We start from the raw sequence: 23,615 nt of genomic DNA, 5'->3' as shown, positions 1-23,615 counted from the left end.
ACAAGGTATGTGTCCCAAATGGCACCCTATACCATACATAGTGCACTCCTCCCCTCTGGGCCCTGGTCAAAAGTAGTGCACTATGTAGGTGATAGGGTGTGACTTGGGACATTTCCATTGTCTGAAAATTGAATCACATTGCTATGGATTGAGTCCTATTTGCATAGAACTCCACAGCCCCCCATTGATTATACCTTACAAGTAAAACACCTGTAATATTGAACAAAAAAACATAGACCTTCATGGTATAAACCAGACTGTAGTATAATTATAAACCAGGCCAATCTGTAGTATAATTATAAACCAGCCAATCTGTAGAATAATTATAAACCAGACCAATCTGTAGTATAATTATAAACCAGACTATCTGTAGTATAATTATAAACCAGACCATCTGTAGTATAATTATAAACCAGACCAATCTGTAGTATAATTATAAACCAGAGCAATCTGTAGTATAATTATAAACCAGACCATCTGTAGTATAATTATAAACCAGACCATCTGTAGTATAATTATAAACCAGACCATCTGTAGTATAATTATAAACCAGGCAATCTGTAGTATAATTATAAACCAGACCATCTGTAGTATAATTATAAACCAGACCAATCTGTAGTATAATTATAAACCAGACCATCTGTAGTATAATTATAAACCAGACCATCTGTAGTATAATTATAAACCAGACCAATCTGTAGTATAATTATAAACCAGACCATCTGTAGTATAATTATAAACCAGACCAATCTGTAGTATAATTATAAACCAGACCAATCTGTAGTATAATTATAAACCAGACCATCTGTAGTATAATTATAAACCAGACCATCTGTAGTATAATTATAAACCAGACCATCTGTAGTATAATTATAAACCAGACCATCTGTAGTATAATTATAAACCAGACCATCTGTAGTATAATTATAAACCAGACCATCTGTAGTATAATTATAAACCAGACCATCTGTAGTATAATTATAAACCAGACCATCTGTAGTATAATTATAAACCAGACCAATCTGTAGTATAATTATAAACCAGACCAATCTGTAGTATAATTATAAACCAGACCATCTGTAGTATAATTATAAACCAGACCATCTGTAGTATAATTATAAACCAGACCATCTGTAGTATAATTATAAACCAGACCAATCTGTAGTATAATTATAAACCAGACCATATGTAGTATAATTATAAACCAGACCATCTGTAGTATAATTATAAACCAGACCAATCTGTAGTATAATTATAAACCACACCAATCTGTAGTATAATTATAAACCAGAGCAATCTGTAGTATAATTATAAACCAGACCATCTGTAGAATAATTATAAACCAGACCATCTGTAGAATAATTATAAACCAGACCATCTGTAGTATAATTATAAACCAGACCAATCTGTAGTATAATTATAAACCAGACCAATCTGTAGAATAATTATAAACCAGACCATCTGTAGAATAATTATAAACCAGACCAATCTGTAGTATAATTATAAACCAGACCAATCTGTAGTATAATTATAAACCAGACCATCTGTAGTATAATTATAAACCAGACCAATCTGTAGTATAATTATAAACCAGACCATCTGTAGTATAATTATAAACCAGACCAATCTGTAGTATAATTATAAACCAGACCATCTGTAGTATAATTATAAACCAGACCATCTGTAGTATAATTATAAACCAGACCATCTGTAGTATAATTATAAACCAGAGCAATCTGTAGTATAATTATAAACCAGACCATCTGTAGTATAATTATAAACCAGAGCAATCTGTAGTATAATTATAAACCAAACCATCTGTAGTATAATTATAAACCAGAGCAATCTGTAGTATAATTATAAACCAGAGCAATCTGTAGTATAATTATAAACCAGACCATCTGTAGTATAATTATAAACCAGACCAATCTGTAGTATAATTATAAACCAGACCAATCTGTAGTATAATTATAAACCAGACCATATGTAGTATAATTATAAACCAGACCAATCTGTAGTATAATTATAAACCAGACCATCTGTAGTATAATTATAAACCACACCAATCTGTAGTATAATTATAAACCAGACCAATCTGTAGTATAATTATAAACCAGACCATCTGTAGTATAATTATAAACCAGACCATCTGTAGTATAATTATAAACCAGACCAATCTGTAGTATAATTATAAACCAGACCAATCTGTAGTATAATTATAAACCAGACCAATCTGTAGTATAATTATAAACCAGACCATCTGTAGTATAATTATAAACCAGACCATCTGTTGTATATATACACTGAAAAAGACTGTATTTTAATTTGTAATAATGATGTCTGCTGCATTTCCTGCCATATTGATTTTAAAAGCAGGAGAAAATTACATGAGATTCTGCTGTGGGGTTGTTAAGTCTTATGTCCTTACAAAAAATTGCAATAAAATAGTTATCACAAGAACCCCATGGTCTGGCTAGCCTGAGTCCCAGATCTGTTTGTGTTGTCTTGCTAACTCCACTGCTGTCATGGAGAAGGCAAGACAGCACTAACAGATCTGGTACTCAGGCTAGGGGAAACGTCAAGCTGGCCCTCAAATATCCAGAGATTCTTTGCATTCATTCATTTATAGACACACACGCACACACACACCTTGTACCCAGATATTCTTTGCATTCAGTCAGAGACCCCAGAAGAGAATTGGACTGCTCAACCAAGCAATAACTCTTATCTCATAAGCAACCAAGCGTTCCATCCCACTGCCTTGCTGTATCACATATTGTATAATAAGCCATTTAGACAGCAGCTACCCAGCCACTATTACCATTAACCTGTTGTGGACCTGTTGATTGTCATTCTGGTAATTATGAGTCAGGAAGTGGTGACTAATCTGGGGCTTATGCATGGTTGGGCCAGGCCCACCCAATCAGATTGAGAAAAATAAATAAACACATTTTTATTTTGATTTTTTTTATGCTCTTTACTTGTCAGTGTTGTTCCAAGCGGGACATTATTTGTATTTTTACCTAAACATGCAAACACCATCAGATATAAATTATAGCAAGCAGTGCAGTGGGTAAGTCAGATTTGATGAAATATAACAGAACAGATGAACTGGAATGACATTCACTCTCATGAGATGGGTTGCCAAAAAGAAGTAACTGAAAGCCACATCCCCAATAACCCATGAATATGACTCCATTGAGGCATAGGTCACTGGGCTTTCTATGGCTTTATGCACCATGCCACTGCCTATTTAATTTGTTCATTTAGCAAACAAGACAGCTCAGAATCCAGTACCTTTATCACAGTCAACACACCTATATTGTTCGCTTTAATTACCTTTAAAAATAATTAAAAAATATCTCAGCCTCATGGCAAAATGTGTAGAAAAGCCTGAGATGCGCTACAGTGCCTTCGGAAGGTATTCACACCCCTTGACTTTTTCCACATTTTGTTATGTTACTGCCTTAATTTAAAATTATTACCCCATAATGTCAAAATTGAATAATGTGTGACAAAATGTGTACAAAGTAATACAAAATTAAAAGCTGAAATGTCTTGAGTCAATAAGTATTCCACCCCTTTGCTATGATAAACCTAAATAAGTTCAGGAGTAAAAAGGTGCTTAACAAGTCACATCATAAATTGCAAGTACTCTGTGTGCAATAATAGTGTTTAAAAGGATTTTTGAATGCCTACCTCATCTCTGTACCGCACAAATACAATTATCTTTAAGGGCCCTCAGTTGAGCAGTGAATTTCAAACACAGATTCATCAACATAGACCAGGGAGGTTTTCGAATGACTCGTAAAGAAGGGCACCTATTGGTAAATGGGTAAAAAAAAAGAAGCAGACACTGAAAATATCCCTTTAAGCATGGTGAAGTTATTAATTACACTTTGGATGGTGTATCAATACACCCAGTCACTACAAAGATGCAGGCTTGCTTCCGAACTCAGTTGCCGGAGAGGAAGGAAACCGCTCAGGGATTACACCATGTGTAATGGTGACTTTAAAACAGTTACAGAGTTTAATCGGTGTGATAGGATAAAACTGAGGAAAGATCAACAACAAAACTGCACATTCTTCCCATTGTCAAAATGAATAGAATTGCAGGAAATTAGCTTTAAAAAAGCCACATTTTCTCTCAGCATTGCAAAATGTGTAGAATAGCATGAGATTAGCTATAAAACTGCACTTTTTGAACGTATTTTTTGGCCCACCCATATTATCACACCTACGAATTTTTGGCTACGCCACTGTGACTAATAATAAGATATGCTCTCTGCACCATGCTCACATCAGTATCATGTGCTGGATTTTGAATGCCATTGGTGTAACAGTCCTGACCTATTTATGTTAGTTTTTATGTGTTTTTGGTCAGGGCATGTGTTTTGGGTGGGCAGTCTATGTTATCTGTTTCTATGTTGGTTTCGGTTTGCCTGGTATGGCTCTTGATTAGAGGCAGGTGGTTTGCATTTTCCTCTAATCAAGAGTCATATTTAGGTAGGGCATTTCTCACTGTTTGTTTGTGGGTGATTGTCTCCTGTGATGTCTTCGTGTCGTTATCGATGTTATTCACTTTCGGAGCTGTTTGGCTGTTCGTGTGTTTTGATGTAACGTTCCTGTTCGTGAGTTTACGTTTGTCGATGTAAGTTTATGTTCAGGTTCCGTTCGTTACGTTTTGTTATTTTGTAAGTTTTGAAAGTGTTTTGTTTTGTTTAGTCAACGTCGTATTTGTAATAAAGATGGCTTATTTTCCAACTGCTGCATTTTGGTCCGTCAATCCGCCACACGATCGTGACAGAATCACCCACCAACAAAATGTGACCAAGCGGTATGGGAAAAATAAACGGAGTAAGGGACAGAAGAAGGAGCAATGGACATGGGACGATGTTCTGGATGGAAAGGGTGTCTACACATGGGAGGAGATCCTAGCGGGTAGAGATCGCCTCCCATGGGAACAGCTGGAGGCACTGAGGAGAGCGGAGGCTACCGGAGAGAGGAACCGGAGCTATGAGGGAACGCGTCTGGCACGGAAGCCGAAAAAGCCCGTGAGTAACTCCCAAAAATTTCTTGGGGGGGGGCTAAAGGGTAGTGGGCCAAGGGCAGGTAGGAGACCTGCGCCCACTTCCCAGGCTTACCGTGGAGAGCGGGAGTACGGGCAGGCGCCGTGTTACGCAGTAGAGCGCACGGTGTCTCCTGTACGAGTGCATAGCCCAGTGCGGGTTATTCCACCTCCCCGCACTGGGAGGGCTAGATTGGGTATTGAGCCAGGTGTCATGAGGCCGGCTCAACGCGTCTGGTCTCCAGTGCGTCTCCTCGGGCCGGCATACATGGCACCTGCCTTACGCATGGTTTCCCCGGTTCGCCTACATAGGCCGGTGCGGGTTATTCCACCTCCCCGCACTGGTCGGGCAACCGGGAGTATTCAACCAGGTAAGGTTGGGCAAGCTCAATGCTCAAGAGTGCCAGTACGCCTCCACGGTCCGGTATTTCCGGTACCACCTCCCCGCCCCAGCCTAGTACCTACAGTGTCTACACTATGCACTAGGCTACCAGTGCGTATCCTGAGCCCTGTTCCTCCTCCACGCACTCTCCCTGTAGTGCGTGTATCTAGCCCGGTGCCTCCAGTTCCGGGTCCACGCACTAAGCTACCTGTGCGTCTCCAGAGCCCTGAACCCACTGTATCTTCTCCCCCTACTAATCCTGATGTGCTTGTCCTCAGCCCGGTGTCACCAGTGCCGGTACCACGCATCAGGGATAGAGTAGGCTTTGAGAATACAGTGTGCCCTGTCCCTGCTCTACGCACTAGTAGGAAGGTGCTTATCATTAGCCCGGTGCCTCCAGTTCCGGCACCACGCACCAGGTCTACAGTGCGCCGTATCCGGCCAGAGCCATCCGTCTCCCCAGCGCCATCTGAGCCATCCGTCTCCCCAGCGCCATCTGAGCCATCCGTCTCCCCAGCGCCATCTGAGCCATCCGTCTCCCCAGCGCCATCTGAGTCATCCGTCTGCCAGGAGCCTGCAAAGCCGCCCGTCTGCCATGAGCCTGCAAAGCCGCCCGTCTGCCATGAGCCTACAGAGCCATCCGCCAGACAGGAGCCGCTAGAGCCGTCAGCCAGACAGGAGCCGCTAGAGCCGCCCGCCAGACAGGATCTGCCAGAGCCGCCAACCAGACAGGATCTGCCAGAGCCGCCAACCAGACAGGATCTGCCAGAGCCGCCAACCAGACAGGATCTGCCAGAGCCGCCAATCAGACAGGATCTGCCAGAGCCGCCAGAGAGCCATGAGCAGCCAGAGCCGTCAGAGAGCCATGAGCAGCCAGAGCCGTCAAAGAGCCATGAGCAGCCAGAGCCGTCAGTGAGCCATGAGCAGCCAGAGCCGTCAGAGAGCCATGAGCAGCCAGAGCCGTCAGAGCGCCATGAGCGTCGAGAGCCGTCAGCCTGCCATGAGCGTCGAGAGCCGTCAGCCTGCCATGAGCGTCGAGAGCCGTCAGCCTGCCATGAGCGTAGAGAGCCGTCAGTCTGCCATGAGCGGCGAGAGCCGTCAGCCTGCATGGACCTGCCAGAGCCGTCCAAACAGGACCTGCCAGAGTCCTTCAGCCGGGATCTGCCCCTTGTCCCGGTGCTGCCCCTTGTCCCGGTGCTGCCCCTTGTCCCGGTGCTGCCCCTTGTCCCGGTGCTGCCCCTTGTCCCGGTGCTGCCCCTTGTCCCGGTGTTGCCCCTTGTCCCGGTGCTGCCTCTTGTCCCGGTGCTGCCCCTTGTCCCGGTGCTGCCCCTTGTCCCGGTGCTGCCCCTTGTCCCGGTGCTGCCCCTTGTCCCGGTGCTGCCCCTTGTCCCGGTGCTGCCCCTTGTCCCGGTGCTGCCCCTTATTCCAGTGATGGTCCTTATCCTGGTGCTGCCCCTTGTTCCGGTGCTGCCCCTTGTCCCGGTGCTACCCCTTGTCCCGGTGCTGCCCCTTGTCCCGGTGCTAGCTGTTTATTTAGGGGAAGGTAGTGTTAGGGTGGTCAGTAGAAGGGGTAGAAAGAAGAGGGGAGTGACTATGGTGGTGCGGGGACAGCGTCCTGAACCGGAACCACCACCGTGGTCAACTGCCCACCCGGACCCTCCCCTGGACTTTGTGCTGGTGCGCCCGGCGTTCGCACCTTGGGGGGGGGGTACTGTAACAGTCCTGACCTATTTATGTTAGTTTTTATGTGTTTTTGGTCAGGGCATGTGTTTTGGGTGGGCAGTCTATGTTATCTGTTTCTATGTTGGTTTCGGTTTGCCTGGTATGGCTCTTGATTAGAGGCAGGTGGTTTGCATTTTCCTCTAATCAAGAGTCATATTTAGGTAGGGCATTTCTCACTGTTTGTTTGTGGGTGATTGTCTCCTGTGATGTCTTCGTGTCGTTATCGATGTTATTCACTTTCGGAGCTGTTTGGCTGTTCGTGTGTTTTGATGTAACGTTCCTGTTCGTGAGTTTACGTTTGTCGATGTAAGTTTATGTTCAGGTTCCGTTCGTTACGTTTTGTTATTTTGTAAGTTTTGAAAGTGTTTTGTTTTGTTTAGTCAACGTCGTATTTGTAATAAAGATGGCTTATTTCCCTGACTCCGCATTTTGGTCAGAAGATCCTTCTCTCCTCACCTCATCTGAGGAAGAGGAAAGCGACAGCTATTACAATTGGTAAGTATTGTTCCACAATACATTCCAATGGAAAGTGTGACGTTAGTTAGAAAGAACCACTGACACTTAACTGGTTAAATACATTTCCTGTAGGCTTTTGTGTTCGTATGTACAGATCCCTAATGCCTTCATACAATACTGTTGTCTTGGCCTACATGCTGTAATGTTGCCAAAGTAATGCTTGCTTGCTTATGGAGATATAATGCACAGAATGCTGGCATGCTACATTTTACATGACAGTACATACTGTGTCTGTTACTATCGCTCTGTTCTTTCTGGAAGCTTTAAGTAGCTGTTGATCATCAGTGATCGCCTAGCAACAGTAGTGATGTGGACGTATTCAATGTCTGCGTCCCAAATTACACCCTTTGTACACTGCTTTTGCCCAGGGCTAGGGTTGCAAAGGAAGGGTATATTACTGGAAACCTTCAAAGTTTATCAGTAAACTACCAGAATTGTAGAATCTTTCAAGGATTTGATGTAATCTATTACAAGAGGCATCGAGTTGCCCTTTTGGGGGTACTTCAGATTATCACAGGTGTCTGTTATTTACTCTGGCCCGCTCTCTTGCCCGCTCTCTGGCCTGATCACATGTAAAATATATGAAATCATGAAATAATATGATTTAAAAATAAAACAATTGAATGACAAAGCTGTTAAACATTATCCTACGTATAAACCAGTAATTAAGTGAATACCATTGGTGTTTAATATGAGGGTTTCGGGAATGAAATATATATATATAAAAAAAAATACAAACTTTTATTTATTTTACTATGTCAATATGTATTTGTTGTCAATGTTTTAACATCAAACTGTTGGCAGTTGGGGAAAAAATCAATAGTTGGACGAGTTGCAGAGTTACTTTAAAATAATGCCATTGTTGATTAGATGCTTTTTTTCATTAATTAGGCTATTTTCCCTTGAAGCAGATTATTTTTAACAATGTCATTCAAATATAAATTACCAAAGTTACGATAGATTGCCATATATTTTCTGTTAATTACCAAAATTACTGAAATTCACGTAACTTTGATAAATTACCGGTAGCTTTGCAACCCTATCTAGGGCCCATGTTAGTTCATAGGATGCACAACATTATCTCTACATGGTACCAATAACATTACAGCATTATCTCTACATGGCACCGGTAACATTACAGCATTATCTCTACATGGCACCGGTAACATTACAGCATTATCTTTACATGGCACCGGTAACATTACAGCATTATCTCTACATGGTACCGGTAACATTACAACATTATCTCTACATGGCACCGGTAACATTACAACATTATCTCTACGTGGCGCCGGTAACATTACATCATTATCTCTACATGGCACCGGTAACATTACAACATTATCTCTACATGGCACCAGTAACATTACATCATTATCTCTACATGGCACCGGTAACATTACAGCATTATCTCTACATGGTACCAATAACATTACAGCATTATCTCTACATGGCACCGGTAACATTACAACATCATCTCTACATGGTACCAATAACATTACAGCATTATCTCTACATGGCACCGGTAACATTACAGCATTATCTCTACATGGTACCAATAACATTACAACATTATCTCTACATGGCACCGGTAACATTACAACATTATCTCTACATGGCACCGGTAACATTACAGCATTATCTCTACATGGCACCGGTAACATTACAGCATTATCTCTACATGGCACCAGTAACATTACAGCTTTATCTCTGCATGGCACCGGTAACATTACAGCATTATCTCTACATGGCACCAGTAACATTACAGCTTTATCTCTGCATGGCACCGGTGACATTACATCATTATCTCTACATGGCACCGGTAACATTACAACATTATCTCTACGTGGCACCGGTAACATTACAGCATTATCTCTACATGGCACCGGTAACATTACAACATTATCTCTACATGGTACCAATAACATTACAGCATTATCTCTACATGGCTCCGGTAACATTATAGCATTATCTCTACATGGTACCGGTAACATTACAACATTATCTCTACATGGCACCGGTAACATTGCAGCATTATCTCTACATGGCACCGGTAACATTACATCATTATCTCTACATGGTACCGGTAACATTACAGATTTATCTCTACATGATACCAATAACATTACAGCATTATCTCTACATGGCACCGGTAACATTACAGCATTATCTCTACATGGCACCGGTAACATTACAGCATTATCTCTACATGGCACCAGTAACATTACAGTAGTACGACTGTTGAAGAACATGATAATAACATTTATTCAGTCATTCTTTTTATATTTTTTTATTCTCCAAGTGTGATATTTAAATACATATCTCATCATCACATCAATACACAGGTAGTAGTGGATTAAAAAGTTAAACAATTTTCCCTTGACATTTTTTTTTTTTTTTAAACACAACTGGGTCTGCATTCACAGTCTCAGTGTCGCTGATCTCGGATCAGTTTAGCCTTTCAGATCATTATAAATAAGATGACATGGACAAGGAAGGACCTGACCCCTGATCAGCACTCTATCTCTGAGACACTTTGTGGTAAATACGGGCCCTGGTTATTTCAGTATGCATTCATTGGATAGAGATTATGGTTACGGTAAGACTTCTGTAGAAATAATATCTCAGTATTACATATATACACCTATTGCCTAAAGCATCGTTAGACACAATCTGGGCATGGCATCAGTCATATAGCTAGTTGGGGTGGCAGCGTAGCCTAGTGGTTAGAGCATTGGACTAGGAAACAGAAGGTTGCAAGATCAAATCCCCGAGCTGACAAGGTCTAATTCTGGCATTCTGCCACTGAAAAAGGCATTTAACCCACTGTTCCAATCATTGAAAATAAGAATTTCTTCTTTACTGAGTTGCCTAGTTAAATAAAGGTAAAGAAAAACATATTTACACTCTTTAGACTCTTGATAAACTTCAATATAATACATTCTCCTCCTCACACTGTACCAACAGCGAGTGTGGTCAAAGATGAAGTGTGCATTACAAATGGCACCCTATTCCTGATTATAGTGCACTAGTTTTGACCGAAGCCCTATGCACTACCATAGGCTCAAGGGCCCTGGATGAAAGTAGTGTACTCTATAGGTGAACAGGATGCCATTCCAAGCGAGCCTGATCCCAGATCTGTGCTCTGGTCAAATCCGTAGCTGTCATTAAGCCATGACAGTGAGTGACAAGAAGTTGGCATGACAACACAAAAACAAGCAGCCGGGCAATCAGGCTACGTACAAGCAGAGCATTATGCAAGCAAAGCAAAAAATCAGTTGAGCTAGATAGTAATTCTATAGATACAGTCTGAATCTGAAATTTTCATTTTGAATCCTCAGCCAGTCAGTCAGTTAGTCCAGACAGATTAAAACACTGATTAAGGCTGTGGCCCGAAGAAGTGGCCCCGTTCAGTGGCATGTAGTCTTGAATACGATTAATGTACAACTGAATCACAAATGGCACCCTATTCTCTATATAGTGCACTACTTGTGACCTACGTAGGGGATAGGGAGCCATTTGGAACATTCACACAGAGAAGCTGTAGAGAGCAGAGAGAGTGGGATCAAAAAGCCAAGCAACTCTTATCTCCAGCTGGTTTCAGAAGAGGGATAAACGCTTCTTAAGAGCATCTTCTCTACGCTGTCATCCCCCATCCACAGCCCCAGCCCCAGCCCACAGCCAATCACACACACAGATACCAGGCCCTGAAAGGAAGGGCTAGAGAGAATATTCTTCAAAAGCTCCTTCAGTTGGAATAAATCTCCCCAGACCCTCCCATGTGCCTCTTTTTCTCTCTCTCTCTCTCTCTCTCTCTCTCTCTCTCTCTCTCTCTCTCTCTCTCTCTCTCTCTCTCTCTCTCTCTCTCTCTCTCTGTAGCAGATCGGCATTGTTGGGCGGAGGGAGGGAGGAATGTAGTATTGGAGGGAGCGATGAGTGAGGGAGGGAGGGGAGTTACAAAACCGTCGTGTCAGCGCAGACACCTTTTTGTTCTTATTGTTTGGCCTCCCAGCAGTGTAGAGGGGAGGGAGAGGAGAGCAGCGGGGGGGGGGGGGGGGGGGGGGGGAGAGAGCGGAGGTGTAGAGGGCAGGGAGAGGAGAGCAGTGGTGTAGAGGGGAGGGAGGGGAGAGCAGAGGTGTACAGGGGAGGGAGAGGAGAGCAGAGGTGTAGAGGGGAGGGAGGGGAGAGCAGAGGTGTACAGGGGAGGGAAAGGAGAGCAGAGGTGTAGAGGGGAGGGGAGAGGAGAGGTGTAGAGGGGAGGGGAGAGCAGAGGTGTAGAGGGGAGGGGAGAGCAGAGGTGTAGAGGGGAGGGGAGAGGAGAGCAGAGGTGTAGAGGGGAGGGAGGGGAGAGCAGAGGTGTACAGGGGAGGGAAAGGAGAGCAGAGGTGTAGAGGGGAGGGGAGAGCAGAGGTGTAGAGGGGAGGGGAGAGCAGAGGTGTAGAGGGGAGGGGAGAGGAGAGCAGAGGTGTAGAGGGGAGGGGAGAGCAGAGGTGTACAGGGGAGGGAGAGGAGAGCAGAGGTGTAGAGGGGAGGGAGAGGAGAGCAGAGGTGTAGAGAGGGGAGAACAGAGGTGTAGAGGGGAGGGAGAGGAGAGCAGAGGTGTAGAGGGGAGGGAGAGGAGAGCAGAGGTGTAGAGAGGGGAGAACAGAGGTGTACAGGGGAGGGAGAGGAGAGCAGAGGTGTAGAGGGGAGGGGAGAGGAGAGCAGAGGTGTAGAGGGGAGGGGAGAGGAGAGCAGAGGTGTAGAGGGGAGGGAGAGGAGAGCAGCGGTGTACAGGGGAGGGAGGGGAGAGCAGAGGTGTAGAGGGGAGGGAGAGGAGAGCAGAGGTGTAGAGGGGAGGGAGAGGAGAGCAGAGGTGTAGGGGGGAGGGAGAGGAGAGCAGAGGTGTAGAGAGGGGAGAACAGAGGTGTAGAGGGGAGGGAGAGGAGAGCAGAGGTGTAGAGGGGAGGGGAGAGGAGAGCAGAGGTGTAGAGGGGAGGGGAGAGGAGAGCAGAGGTGTAGAGGGGAGGGAGAGGAGAGCAGCGGTGTACAGGGGAGGGAGGGGAGAGCAGAGGTGTACAGGGGAGGGAGAGGAGAGCAGAGGTGTAGAGGGGAGGGAGAGGAGAGCAGAGGTGTAGAGGGGAGGGAGGGGAGAGCAGAGGTGTAGAGGGGAGGGAGAGGAGAGCAGAGGTGTAGGGGGGAGGGAGAGGAGAGCAGAGGTGTACAGGGGAGGGAGAGGAGAGCAGAGGTGTAGAGGGGAGGGAGGGGAGAGCAGAGGTGTAGAGGGGAGGGAGGGGAGAGCAGCGGTGGAGGGGAGGGGAGAGCAGCGGTGTAGAGGGGAGGGAGAGGAGAGCAGAGGTGTAGAGGGGAGGGAGGGGAGAGCAGAGGTGTAGAGGGGAGGGAGAGGAGAGCAGAGGTATAGAGGGGAGGGAGAGGAGAGCAGAGGTGTACAGGGGAGGGAGGGGAGAGCAGAGGTGTAGAGGGGAGGGAGGGGAGAGCAGAGGTGTAGAGGGGAGGGAGGGGAGAGCAGAGTTGTAGAGGGGAGGGAGGGGAGAGCAGAGGTGTAGAGGGGAGGGAGGGGAGAGCAGAGTTGTAGAGGGGAGGGAGGGGAGAGCAGAGGTGTAGAGGGGAGGGAGAGGAGAGAACAGAGCTCCACTCATTCCTCTGCTGTGCTTCTTGTGTCTTAAGACCCTGAATCAAGATACAGTATGTGTTCACAGCTGACGAGCTGCCACAGTAGCTATATTTAATTCACATTCACATCATTACATTCATATTAAGCCTTTCTCAGCTCAAATCAATACAGTTTAATAAACAGCAGGAAAATGAACCTTATCATTTGATAATTGGAACATCTGTAACCCTTTGAAGTCATATTTTCATGTTGTTTTATCCAGGCTGTATCACATCCGGCTGTGATTGGGAGTCCCATAGGACGGCGCACAATTGGCCCAGCATCTTCTGGGTTCGGCCGTCATTGTAAATAAGAATTTGTTCTTAACTTGACTTGCCTAGTTAAATAAACATATATATTTTTTTTTTAATAATACAAAAAAAATAAGATTATTTTGTTTCGGTTTATAAGCCATCTTTGTACATTGTAAAATGTAAAACATTTGATAACGTGACATTGATTAACCTCACAGTCAGTGTTGTATTTTGTTCTTTTTGTAATGAGAATCATATCAACTACCAGTTCCTTTCCAATTTCACCATGTTATAAAGACCCACTGTTCTGTTAAGTGTAAGTTGAAGCTTAGTGTCTTCAGATTAGTTTGTTATTAAAATGTCTCATTATCAAAGAGACTTAGGCCTAGATTCAATCAGATCAAGCGTTAACTGGCGATAGCCGAAACCCCGTATATAGCTGATGTTTTGGCTGTGTCTGAGGTGTAATTACGTTGGAGCCGTCAAATCGGTGCAACTGCTCTTGATCATTGTCACAAAGCCACGCCCCTCCCATTCACGTTAAGAAGTTCAGAACGAGAAAGTCTAGGCTATATAGACGATGCTCAAATTGAAAATCATTAAACAAAATAATGAGGATTTCTATCAGCCTAGATTACATCTAACATTCGAATCTGTAAACAAGGCTACATAGGATTCCGTGCAGCCAATGGCAATGTCCGCTTTAGATATAATGCCAGGAGCAGCTTGTGGACTTGACAGATCTAAAGCAGTTTCACCTCCGACATCTCCATAACAACCACTATAGGCTAAAGCGTATCTGATTGAATAGTGCCCTTACATTATTGCACATTTTTCATTACCCTTTTTTAACGTATATACCCTAATACTCCTTTCAGTGTCTTTACCCTATAAACCCTAATACTCCTTTTCAGTGTCTTTACCGTATAAACCCTAATACTCCTTTTCAGTGTCTTTACCGTATAAACCCTAATACTCCTTTTCAGTGTCTTTACCGTATAAACCCTAATACTCCTTTTCAGTGTCTTTACCGTTTAAACCCTAATACTCCTTTTCAGTGTCTTTACCGTTTAAACCCTAATACTCCTTTTCAATGGTTTTATCATATAAATCCTAATAGAGTACCACAGAATGAGTCATAATACCCATAAAACCAAACGGTCAAAGAGGGAAATGGTTCCAATTGTTTTTCCACCATACATTTTTTTCCATAGGGGATTTAAAAACACTTAAAATAAGGGCTGTGTTTTTTGTAGGCTTACCCTGGCGTGACGTTTTGATAACAATGTAAATCTCTCTAGGACAAGGTGACTTTTATCAATATATTTGTCTGTTTTCACCGCCCCAAAATGAAAGGCTAATTAGTTGCTAGTGTGTCTGTCATAAACAACTAAAAATGCCGTGTTGATCTGGATGAGACTGCCGAATCGAGGCAAAGGTAAGAATCTCTGGATTAACTATGAATCAATCAATCAAATGTATTTTATATAGCCCTTCGTACATCAGCTAATATCTCGAAGTGCTGTACAGAAACCCAGCCTAAAACCCCAAACAGCAAGCAATACAGGTGTAGAAGCACGGTGGCTAGGAAAAACTCCCTAGAAAGGCCAGAACCTAGGAAGAAACCTCGAGAGGAACCAGGCTCTGAGGGGTGGCCAGTCCTCTTCTGGCTGTGCCAGATTGAGAAATATAACAGTTACATGGCCAAGATGTTCAAACGTTCATAGATGACCAGCAGGGTCGTGTTAGCTAAATGTAATAATGAATAAAATGGCTACATTTCTTTAAATGGACAATTCTGTTAACTGCATTGTGCAAGTTTTAAATTGACACAGTACCTTTTAGCAAAGGTGTCAGCTAGAGATGGCATGCATGGATTTCTACTTTGATGCTAATTAGCATTTTTCGAATCGGAGAGTAAATAGAGGCGAATATATTGATAAAAGTCACCTTGTCCTAGAGAGATGTACATGGTTATCAAAACGTCACACCAGGGTAAACCTACACGAAACACAGCCCTTATTGGAAGTGTTTCTGAAATCCCCTATGGGAAAAATTAATGGTGGAAAAACGATTGGAACCATTTACCTGCTTTTACGGGTATTATGACACCTCCACCGTGGGGCTAAATACTCCTTTTCAATGTTTTTACCGTATAAACCCTAATACTCCTTTTAAATGTTTTTACCGTATAAACCCTAATACTCCTTTTCAATGTTTTTTCCTCCGCCTAAAACTCAAATACACCTCCGGCTGTTAAAATGTGATTTCAGTCTGTAAGATATCTTTACAAGTCCTGCAAGTTGCCAAACTCTGCTCCTGAATCCTTCCGTTCAGTAGGTATCATGCCACACTACATTCAAAAAAAGTGTACACACACATCTAATGACTTTCAGGTGCAAGGTACGAAAGGTAAACTGATTAAACTTTTCTTTCACCATGTCACACTTCTCCATTGGTAGCTAGCTATACATTCAGAATGACTATGAGGATGCCTCTGACTCCTGTTAAACAACCTCTATTCATCTCCCAAGACAGAAACTCATAGGGTTTCTGACACATCAATGTAGAAAATCCCCTTTGTTCTGGGGTTAGTTAGATATTGTTGAGCTCCATTGGGGGTTCCTGCTGTGTTGGGTCATCATTGTGAGACTGTGGCCGTTGGGGCTTGGCCTCCTGCATCTGCTCCAGTGAAGGCTGCTGCCCTTCTTGTGGTGGCGATAGAGCTGGCTGTGAGTCTCTGTTCGGATTAGGATTCCCGTTCCCGTTTCCATTTTGGTTCTCATTCCTATCCTTCTCACTAGGCTGGTTCAAAATAGCGGGTACGTCCTTACAACAGAAGTACTGCTTCCAGATCTTCAGGAAAGCGTCTCGGAACTTCTTGATGCGGAAGGCGTAGACGATGGGGTTGACGGCTGAGTTGCCGTGCGTGAGTAATATAGCGATGTAGATCAGGAACAGGGGTTTGTCGCAGGTCGGACAGAACAACGTGATGCAGTTGATGATGTGGAGGGGAAGCCAGCTGATGGCGAACAGGAAGAGGACCAGAGCCAGCGACTTGGCCAGTTTCAGTTCCTTGTTGTAGTACTTGTTGGGATCGGTGTGGTTGGTGGTGCAAGCCTGTAAGAATAAAGATTACCTTTAAAAATGTATTATTGTAATTAACAAATAATAATTTATATAGCTTTTATAGGGGATCCATTTTCCTCGAGATAGATCCTCTAGTGGCCTAGGTTTTAGTCTGTTTCTGTTATTGCCAACTCCTTATTTTATATTTTATTTAGCCTTTATTTAACCAGGTAGGCCAGTTGAGAACAAGTTCTCATTTACAACTGCGACCTGGCCAAGATAAAGCAAAACAGTGTGACAAAAACAACAACACACAGTTACACATAAACACAAAAGAAAAGAAAAATAGAAAAATCTATGTACAGTGTGTGCAAATGTAGAAGAGTAGGGAGGTAAGGCAATAAATAGGCCCTAGAGGTGAAAATCCTTACAAATTACCATTAATACTGGAGTGATAGATGTGCAGATGATGATGTGCAAGTAGAGATACTGGGGTGCAAAAGAGCAAGAGGGTAAATAATAATATGGGGATGTGGTTGTCGGGTGTGACTTATGAGACTTATGACTTGGCATGACAATGAGTGACAAGGAATTGGCAAGATATCACAAACAGGGGTGGGGCAAGGCTACATAGATGGGAGGAGGGGTGATGGTCACCTCACCTTCTTGTTGAGTTGCTTGTGGATCATGTAGAAGATCTCTGTGTAGATGACCAGCATCAGGAGTAAAGGAGGCAGCACCTGTAGTGGGAAATAGTCCGGTCCTGGTTAGGTTAGCTCCAGTACCATGTTTTACCCATGCATTAGTTGAGCTACAGAGCCACTAAACAACAATGTATGTATCCCTGAAATGCTTTAGTTCAACAAACAACATCAGATGCCCTGACCTCAAGTCTTATGAACATAATATATACTACATAAAGAGAGATGTTATAGTACCCAGCTGATATACTACATAAAGAGAGATGTTATAATACCCAGCTGATATACTACATAAAGAGAGATGTTATATTACCCAGCTGATATACTACATAAAGAGAGATGTTATAATACCCAGCTGATATACTACATAAAGAGAGATGTTATAATACATAAAGAGAGATGTTATAATACCCAGCTGATACACTACATAAAGAGAGATGTTATAATACATAAAGAGATGTTATAATACCCAGCTGATACACTACATAAAGAGAGATGTTATAATACCCAGCTGATATACTACATAAAGAGAGATGTTATAATACCCAGCTGATATACTACATAAAGAGAGATGTTATAATACATAAAGAGAGATGTTATAATACCCAGCTGATATACTACATAAAGAGAGATGTTATAATACCCAGCTGATATACTACATAAAGAGAGATGTTATAATACATAAAGAGATGTTATAATACATAAAGAGAGATGTTATAATACCCAGCTGATATACTACATAAAGAGATGTTATAATACCCAGCTGATATACTACATAAAGAGTGATGTTATAATACATAAAGAGAGATGTTATAATACATAAAGAGAGATGTTATAATACCCAGCTGATATACTACATAAAGAGAGATGTTATAATACATAAAGAGATGTTATAATACCCAGCTGATATACTACATAAAGAGAGATGTTATAGTACCCAGCTGATATACTACATAAAGAGTGATGTTATAATACATAAAGAGAGATGTTATAATACATAAAGAGAGATGTTATAATACCCAGCTGATATACTACATAAAGAGAGATGTTATAATACATAAAGAGATGTTATAATACCCAGCTGATATACTACATAAAGAGAGATGTTATAATACCCAGCTGATATACTACATAAAGAGAGATGTTATAATACATAAAGAGAGATGTTATAATACCCAGCTGATATACTACATAAAGAGAGATGTTATAATACATAAAGAGATGTTATAATACCCAGCTGATATACTACATAAAGAGAGATGTTATAATACATAAAGAGATGTTATAATACATAAAGAGAGATGTTATAGTACCCAGCTAATATACTACATAAAGAGAGATGTTATAATACATAAAAAGAGAGGTTATAATACCCAGCTGATATACTACATAAAGAGAGATGTTATAATACCCAGCTGATACACTACATAAAGAGAGATGTTATAATACCCAGCTGATATACTACATAAAGAGAGATGTTATAATACATAAAGAGAGATGTTATAATACCCAGCTGATATACTACATGAAGAGAGATGTTATAATACCCAGCTGATACACTACATAAAGAGAGATGTTATAATACCCAGCTGATACACTACATAAAGAGAGATGTTATAATACCCAGCTGATACACTACATAAAGAGAGATGTTATAATACCCAGCTGATATACTACATAAAGAGAGATGTTATAATACATAAAGAGAGATGTTATAGTACCCAGCTAATATACTACATAAAGAGAGATGTTATAATACATAAAAAGAGAGGTTATAATACCCAGCTGATACACTACATAAAGAGAGATGTTATAATACCCAGCTGATATACTACATAAAGAGAGATGTTATAATACATAACGAGAGATGTTATAATACCCAGCTGATATACTACATAAAGAGAGATGTTATAATACCCAGCTGATATACTACATAAAGAGAGATGTTATAATACCCAGCTGATATACTACATAAAGAGAGATGTTATAATACCCAGCTGATATACTACATAAAGAGAGATGTTATAGTACCCAGCTGATATACTACATAAAGAGAGATGTTATAATACATAAAGAGAGATGTTATAATACATACAGAGAGATGTTATAATACCCAGCTGATATACTACATAAAGAGAGATGTTATAATACCCAGCTGATATACTACATAAAGAGATGTTATAATACCCAGCTGATATACTACATAAAGAGAGATGTTATAATACATAAAGAGAGATGTTATAATACCCAGCTGATATACTACATAAAGAGATGTTATAATACCCAGCTGATATAATACATAAAGAGAGATGTTATAATACATAAAGAGAGATGTTATAATACCCAGCTGATATACTACATAAAGAGATGTTATAATACCCAGCTGATATACTACATAAAGAGAGATGTTATAATACCCAGCTGATATACTACATAAAGAGATGTTATAATACCCAGCTGATATACTACATAAAGAGAGATGTTATAATACCCAGCTGATATACTACATAAAGAGAGATGTTATAATACATAAAGAGAGATGTTATAGTACCCAGCTGATATACTACATAAAGATAGATGTTATAGTACCCAGCTGATATACTACATAAAGAGAGATGTTATAGTACCCAGCTGATATACTACATAAAGAGAGATGTTATAATACCCAGCTGATACACTACATAAAGAGAGATGTTATAATACCCAGCTGATATACTACATAAAGAGAGATGTTATAATACATAAAGAGATGTTATAATACATAAAGAGAGATGTTATAATACATAAAGAGAGATGTTATAATACATAAAGAGATGTTATAATACATAAAGAGATGTTATAATACATAAAGAGAGATGTTATAATACCCAGCTGATATACTACATAAAGAGAGATGTTATAGTACCCAGCTGATATACTACATAAAGAGAGATGTTATAATACCCAGCTGATATACTACATAAAGAGAGATGTTATAGTACCCAGCTGATACACTACATAAAGAGAGATGTTATAATACCCAGCTGATATACTACATAAAGAGAGATGTTATAGTACCCAGCCGAAGAAGTTGAAGTAGACCATATAGTCCATGCTGATTACGTTCTCAAACTGACAAGTGATGATAAGATCCTCGTTCAAGGAACCGTTCTGCTGTAGCCTGTAGGGAAGAAGAGAAATGGGGGGATAGAGAGGGGGTTAACAGCAGACTCGTACATTTCCTCAATGAAAACAATGTACTGAGCAAATGTCAAATTGCCTTTTTTACCAAACTATCGTACGTCAGACCACGTATTCACCCTGCACACCTTAAATGACAAATTAAAAAAGCAAAACAAAGGCAAAGTCTTCTCATGCTTTGTTGATTTCAAAAAAGCCTTCGACTCAATTTGGAATGAGGGTCTGCTATACAAATTGATGGAAAATGGTGATGGGGAAAAACATACAACACTATAAAATCCATGTACACAAACAACAAATGTGCGGTTAAAATGGGCAAAAAACACACATTTCTATCCACAGGGCCGTGGGGTGAGACAGGGATGCAGCTTAAGCCCCACCCTCTTCAACATATATATCAACGAATTGGCGCGGGCACTAGAATAGTCTGCAGCACCCGGCCTCACCCTACTAGAATCTGAAGTCAAATGTCTACTGTTTGCTGATAATCTGGTGCTTCTGATCTGGTGCTTCTGTCTCCAACTAAGGAGGATCTATAGCAGCACCTAGTTCTTCTGCACAAATTCTGCCAAACCTGGGCCTTGACTGTAAATCTCAATAAGACAAAAATAATGGTGTTCCAAAAAAGGTCCAGTCGCCAGGACCACAAATACAAATTCCATCTAGACACCGTTGCCCTAGAGCAAACAAAAAATCTATACATACCCTGGCCTAAACATCAGCGCCACAGGTAACTTCCACAAAGCTGTGAACGAGCTGAGACAAGACAAGAAGGGCCTTCTATGCCATAAAAAGGAACATCAAATTTGACATACCAATTAGGATCTGGCTAAAAATACTTGAATCAGTTATAGAACCCATTGCCCTTTATGGTTGTGAGGTCTGGGGTCCGCTCATCAAGCAAGAATTCACAAAATGGGACAAACACCAAATTGAGACTATGCATGCAGAATTCTGCAAAAATATCCTCTGTGTACAACGTAAAACACCAAATAATGCATGCAGAGCAGAATTAGCCGATACCCGCTAATGATCAAAATCCAAAAAAGAGCGGTTAAATTCCACAACCACCTAAAAGGAAGTGATTCCCAAACCTTCCATAACAAAGCAATCACCTACAGAGAGATGAACCTGGAGAAAAGTCCCCTAAGCAAGCTGCTCCAGACCCCACAGCGCCCCAGGACAGCAACATAATTAGAACCAACCAAATCATGAGACAACAAAAAGATAATTACTTGACACATTGGAAAGAATCAACAAAAAATGTAGCAAACTAGGGTGCTACTTGGCACTGAACAGAGAGAACCCAGTGGCCTGACCACTGTGACTGACCCAAACTTAAGGAAAGCTTTGACTATGTACAGACTCAGTGAGCAAAGCCTTGTATGACAATATTAGAGACACATATTTCCCTCAGATTAGACAGATCCACAAAGAATTCGAAAACAAACCAAATTTTGATCAACTCCCATATCTACTGGGTGAAATACCACAGTGTGCCATCACAGCAGCAAGATGTGTGACCTGTTGCCACAAGAAAAGGGCAACCAGTGAATAACAAACATCATTGTAAATATAACACATATTTATGTTTATTTATTTTCCTTTTTGTACTTTCACTATTTGCACATTGTTACAACACTATATATACATAATGTGACATTTCAAATGTCTTTATTATTTTCGAACTTGTGTGATGTTTACTGTTAATTCTTATTGTTTATTTCACTTTTATTTATTATCTATTTCACTTGCTTTGGCAATGTTAACATTTGTTTCCCATGCCAATAAAGACCCTTGAATTGAATTGAGAGGGAGATAGACAGAGGTGTTATTTACTTTGAATTGGGTAGATTATAGATACATAATATCAACAGCAGAACTAGAATAGGTGAATTATTTATAAATACATGATTGAAAGGACAATTGGGGAGCCTGAATCGGGCAGCCCTGTGGGGCCCTGTTCAAAAGTAGTGCACTATATAGACAATAGGGTTCTATAGGGCTCTGGTCTAAAGTAGTGCACTATATAGAGAATAGGGTTCTATAGGGCTCTGGTCTAAAGTAGTGCACTATATAGAGAATAGGAAGCCATTTCGGACACAGCCAATGTCACATCGCAATTAGCAAACAACACACAACTCCTTTAAAATACATAGCTATCTACCTCCAGAGGTTGTTCCAGCCCAGCATGGGGGTCAAGCCCACGATGAAGGCCACAGTCCAACACACCACCACCGCCACGGCCGCTCGCTGCTTTGTCACCACACGCTTATAGCTGTAGAGATAGAGAGAAACCAGGCGTTTAGGGAGTTAGTCACCAGTACCATAACACAAGGAGTTAGTCACCTATACCATAACACAAGGAGTTAGTCACCTATACCATAACACAAGGAGTTAGTCACCTATACGATAACACAAGGAGTTAGTCACCTATACCATAACACAAGGAGTTAGTCACCAGTACCATAACACAAGGAGTTAGTCACCTATACCATAACACATGGAGTTAGTCACCTATACCATAACACAAGGAGTTAGTCACCTATACCATAACACATGGAGTTAGTCACCTATACCCTAACACATGGAGTTAGTCACCTATACTATAACACATGGAGTTAGTCACCTATACCCTAACACATGGAGTTAGTCACCTATACCATAACACAAGGAGTTAGTCACCTATACCATAACACAAGGAGTTAGTCACCTATACCATAACACATGGAGTTAGTCACCTATACCATAACACATGGAGTTAGTCACCTATACCATAACACATGGAGTTAGTCACCTATACCATAACACAAGGAGTTAGTCACCTATACCATAACACATGGAGTTAGTCACCTATACCATAACACATGGAGTTAGTCATCTATACCATAACACAAGGAGTTAGTCACCTATACCATAACACAAGGAGTTAGTCACCTATACCATAACACAAGGAGTTAGTCACCTATACCCTAACACAAGGAGTTAGTCACCTATGCCATAACACATGGAGTTAGTCACCTATACCCTAACACAAGGAGTTAGTCACCAGGACCATAACACAAGGAGT

At 41.6% G+C, this 23,615-nt stretch overlaps 1 protein-coding gene across 1 annotated transcript in view; it reads right to left on the bottom strand.

The window, feature by feature from the left end:
* Positions 1–13,730: 13,730 nt before the first annotated feature.
* Positions 13,731–23,615, bottom strand: part of LOC129861297 (adenosine receptor A1-like) — a 17,585-nt gene continuing 7,700 nt past the window's right edge. Inside the window, exons 2-5 of the mRNA XM_055932587.1 lie at positions 22,713–22,823; positions 20,423–20,525; positions 17,327–17,404; positions 13,731–16,715 (exon numbers count right to left, since the gene is read on the bottom strand). Coding sequence (XP_055788562.1) covers positions 16,191–16,715; positions 17,327–17,404; positions 20,423–20,525; positions 22,713–22,823 — 817 coding nt within the window. The 3' untranslated portion in view covers positions 13,731–16,190. The remainder of the gene's footprint in view (positions 16,716–17,326; positions 17,405–20,422; positions 20,526–22,712; positions 22,824–23,615) is intronic.

Source organism: Salvelinus fontinalis, chromosome 8 (genome assembly GCF_029448725.1).
Source record: "Salvelinus fontinalis isolate EN_2023a chromosome 8, ASM2944872v1, whole genome shotgun sequence".
Lineage (NCBI taxonomy): Eukaryota > Metazoa > Chordata > Actinopteri > Salmoniformes > Salmonidae > Salvelinus > Salvelinus fontinalis.
Note: the sequence above shows the minus strand (reverse complement) of the source record. Positions and strands in the feature narration are given on the sequence as shown.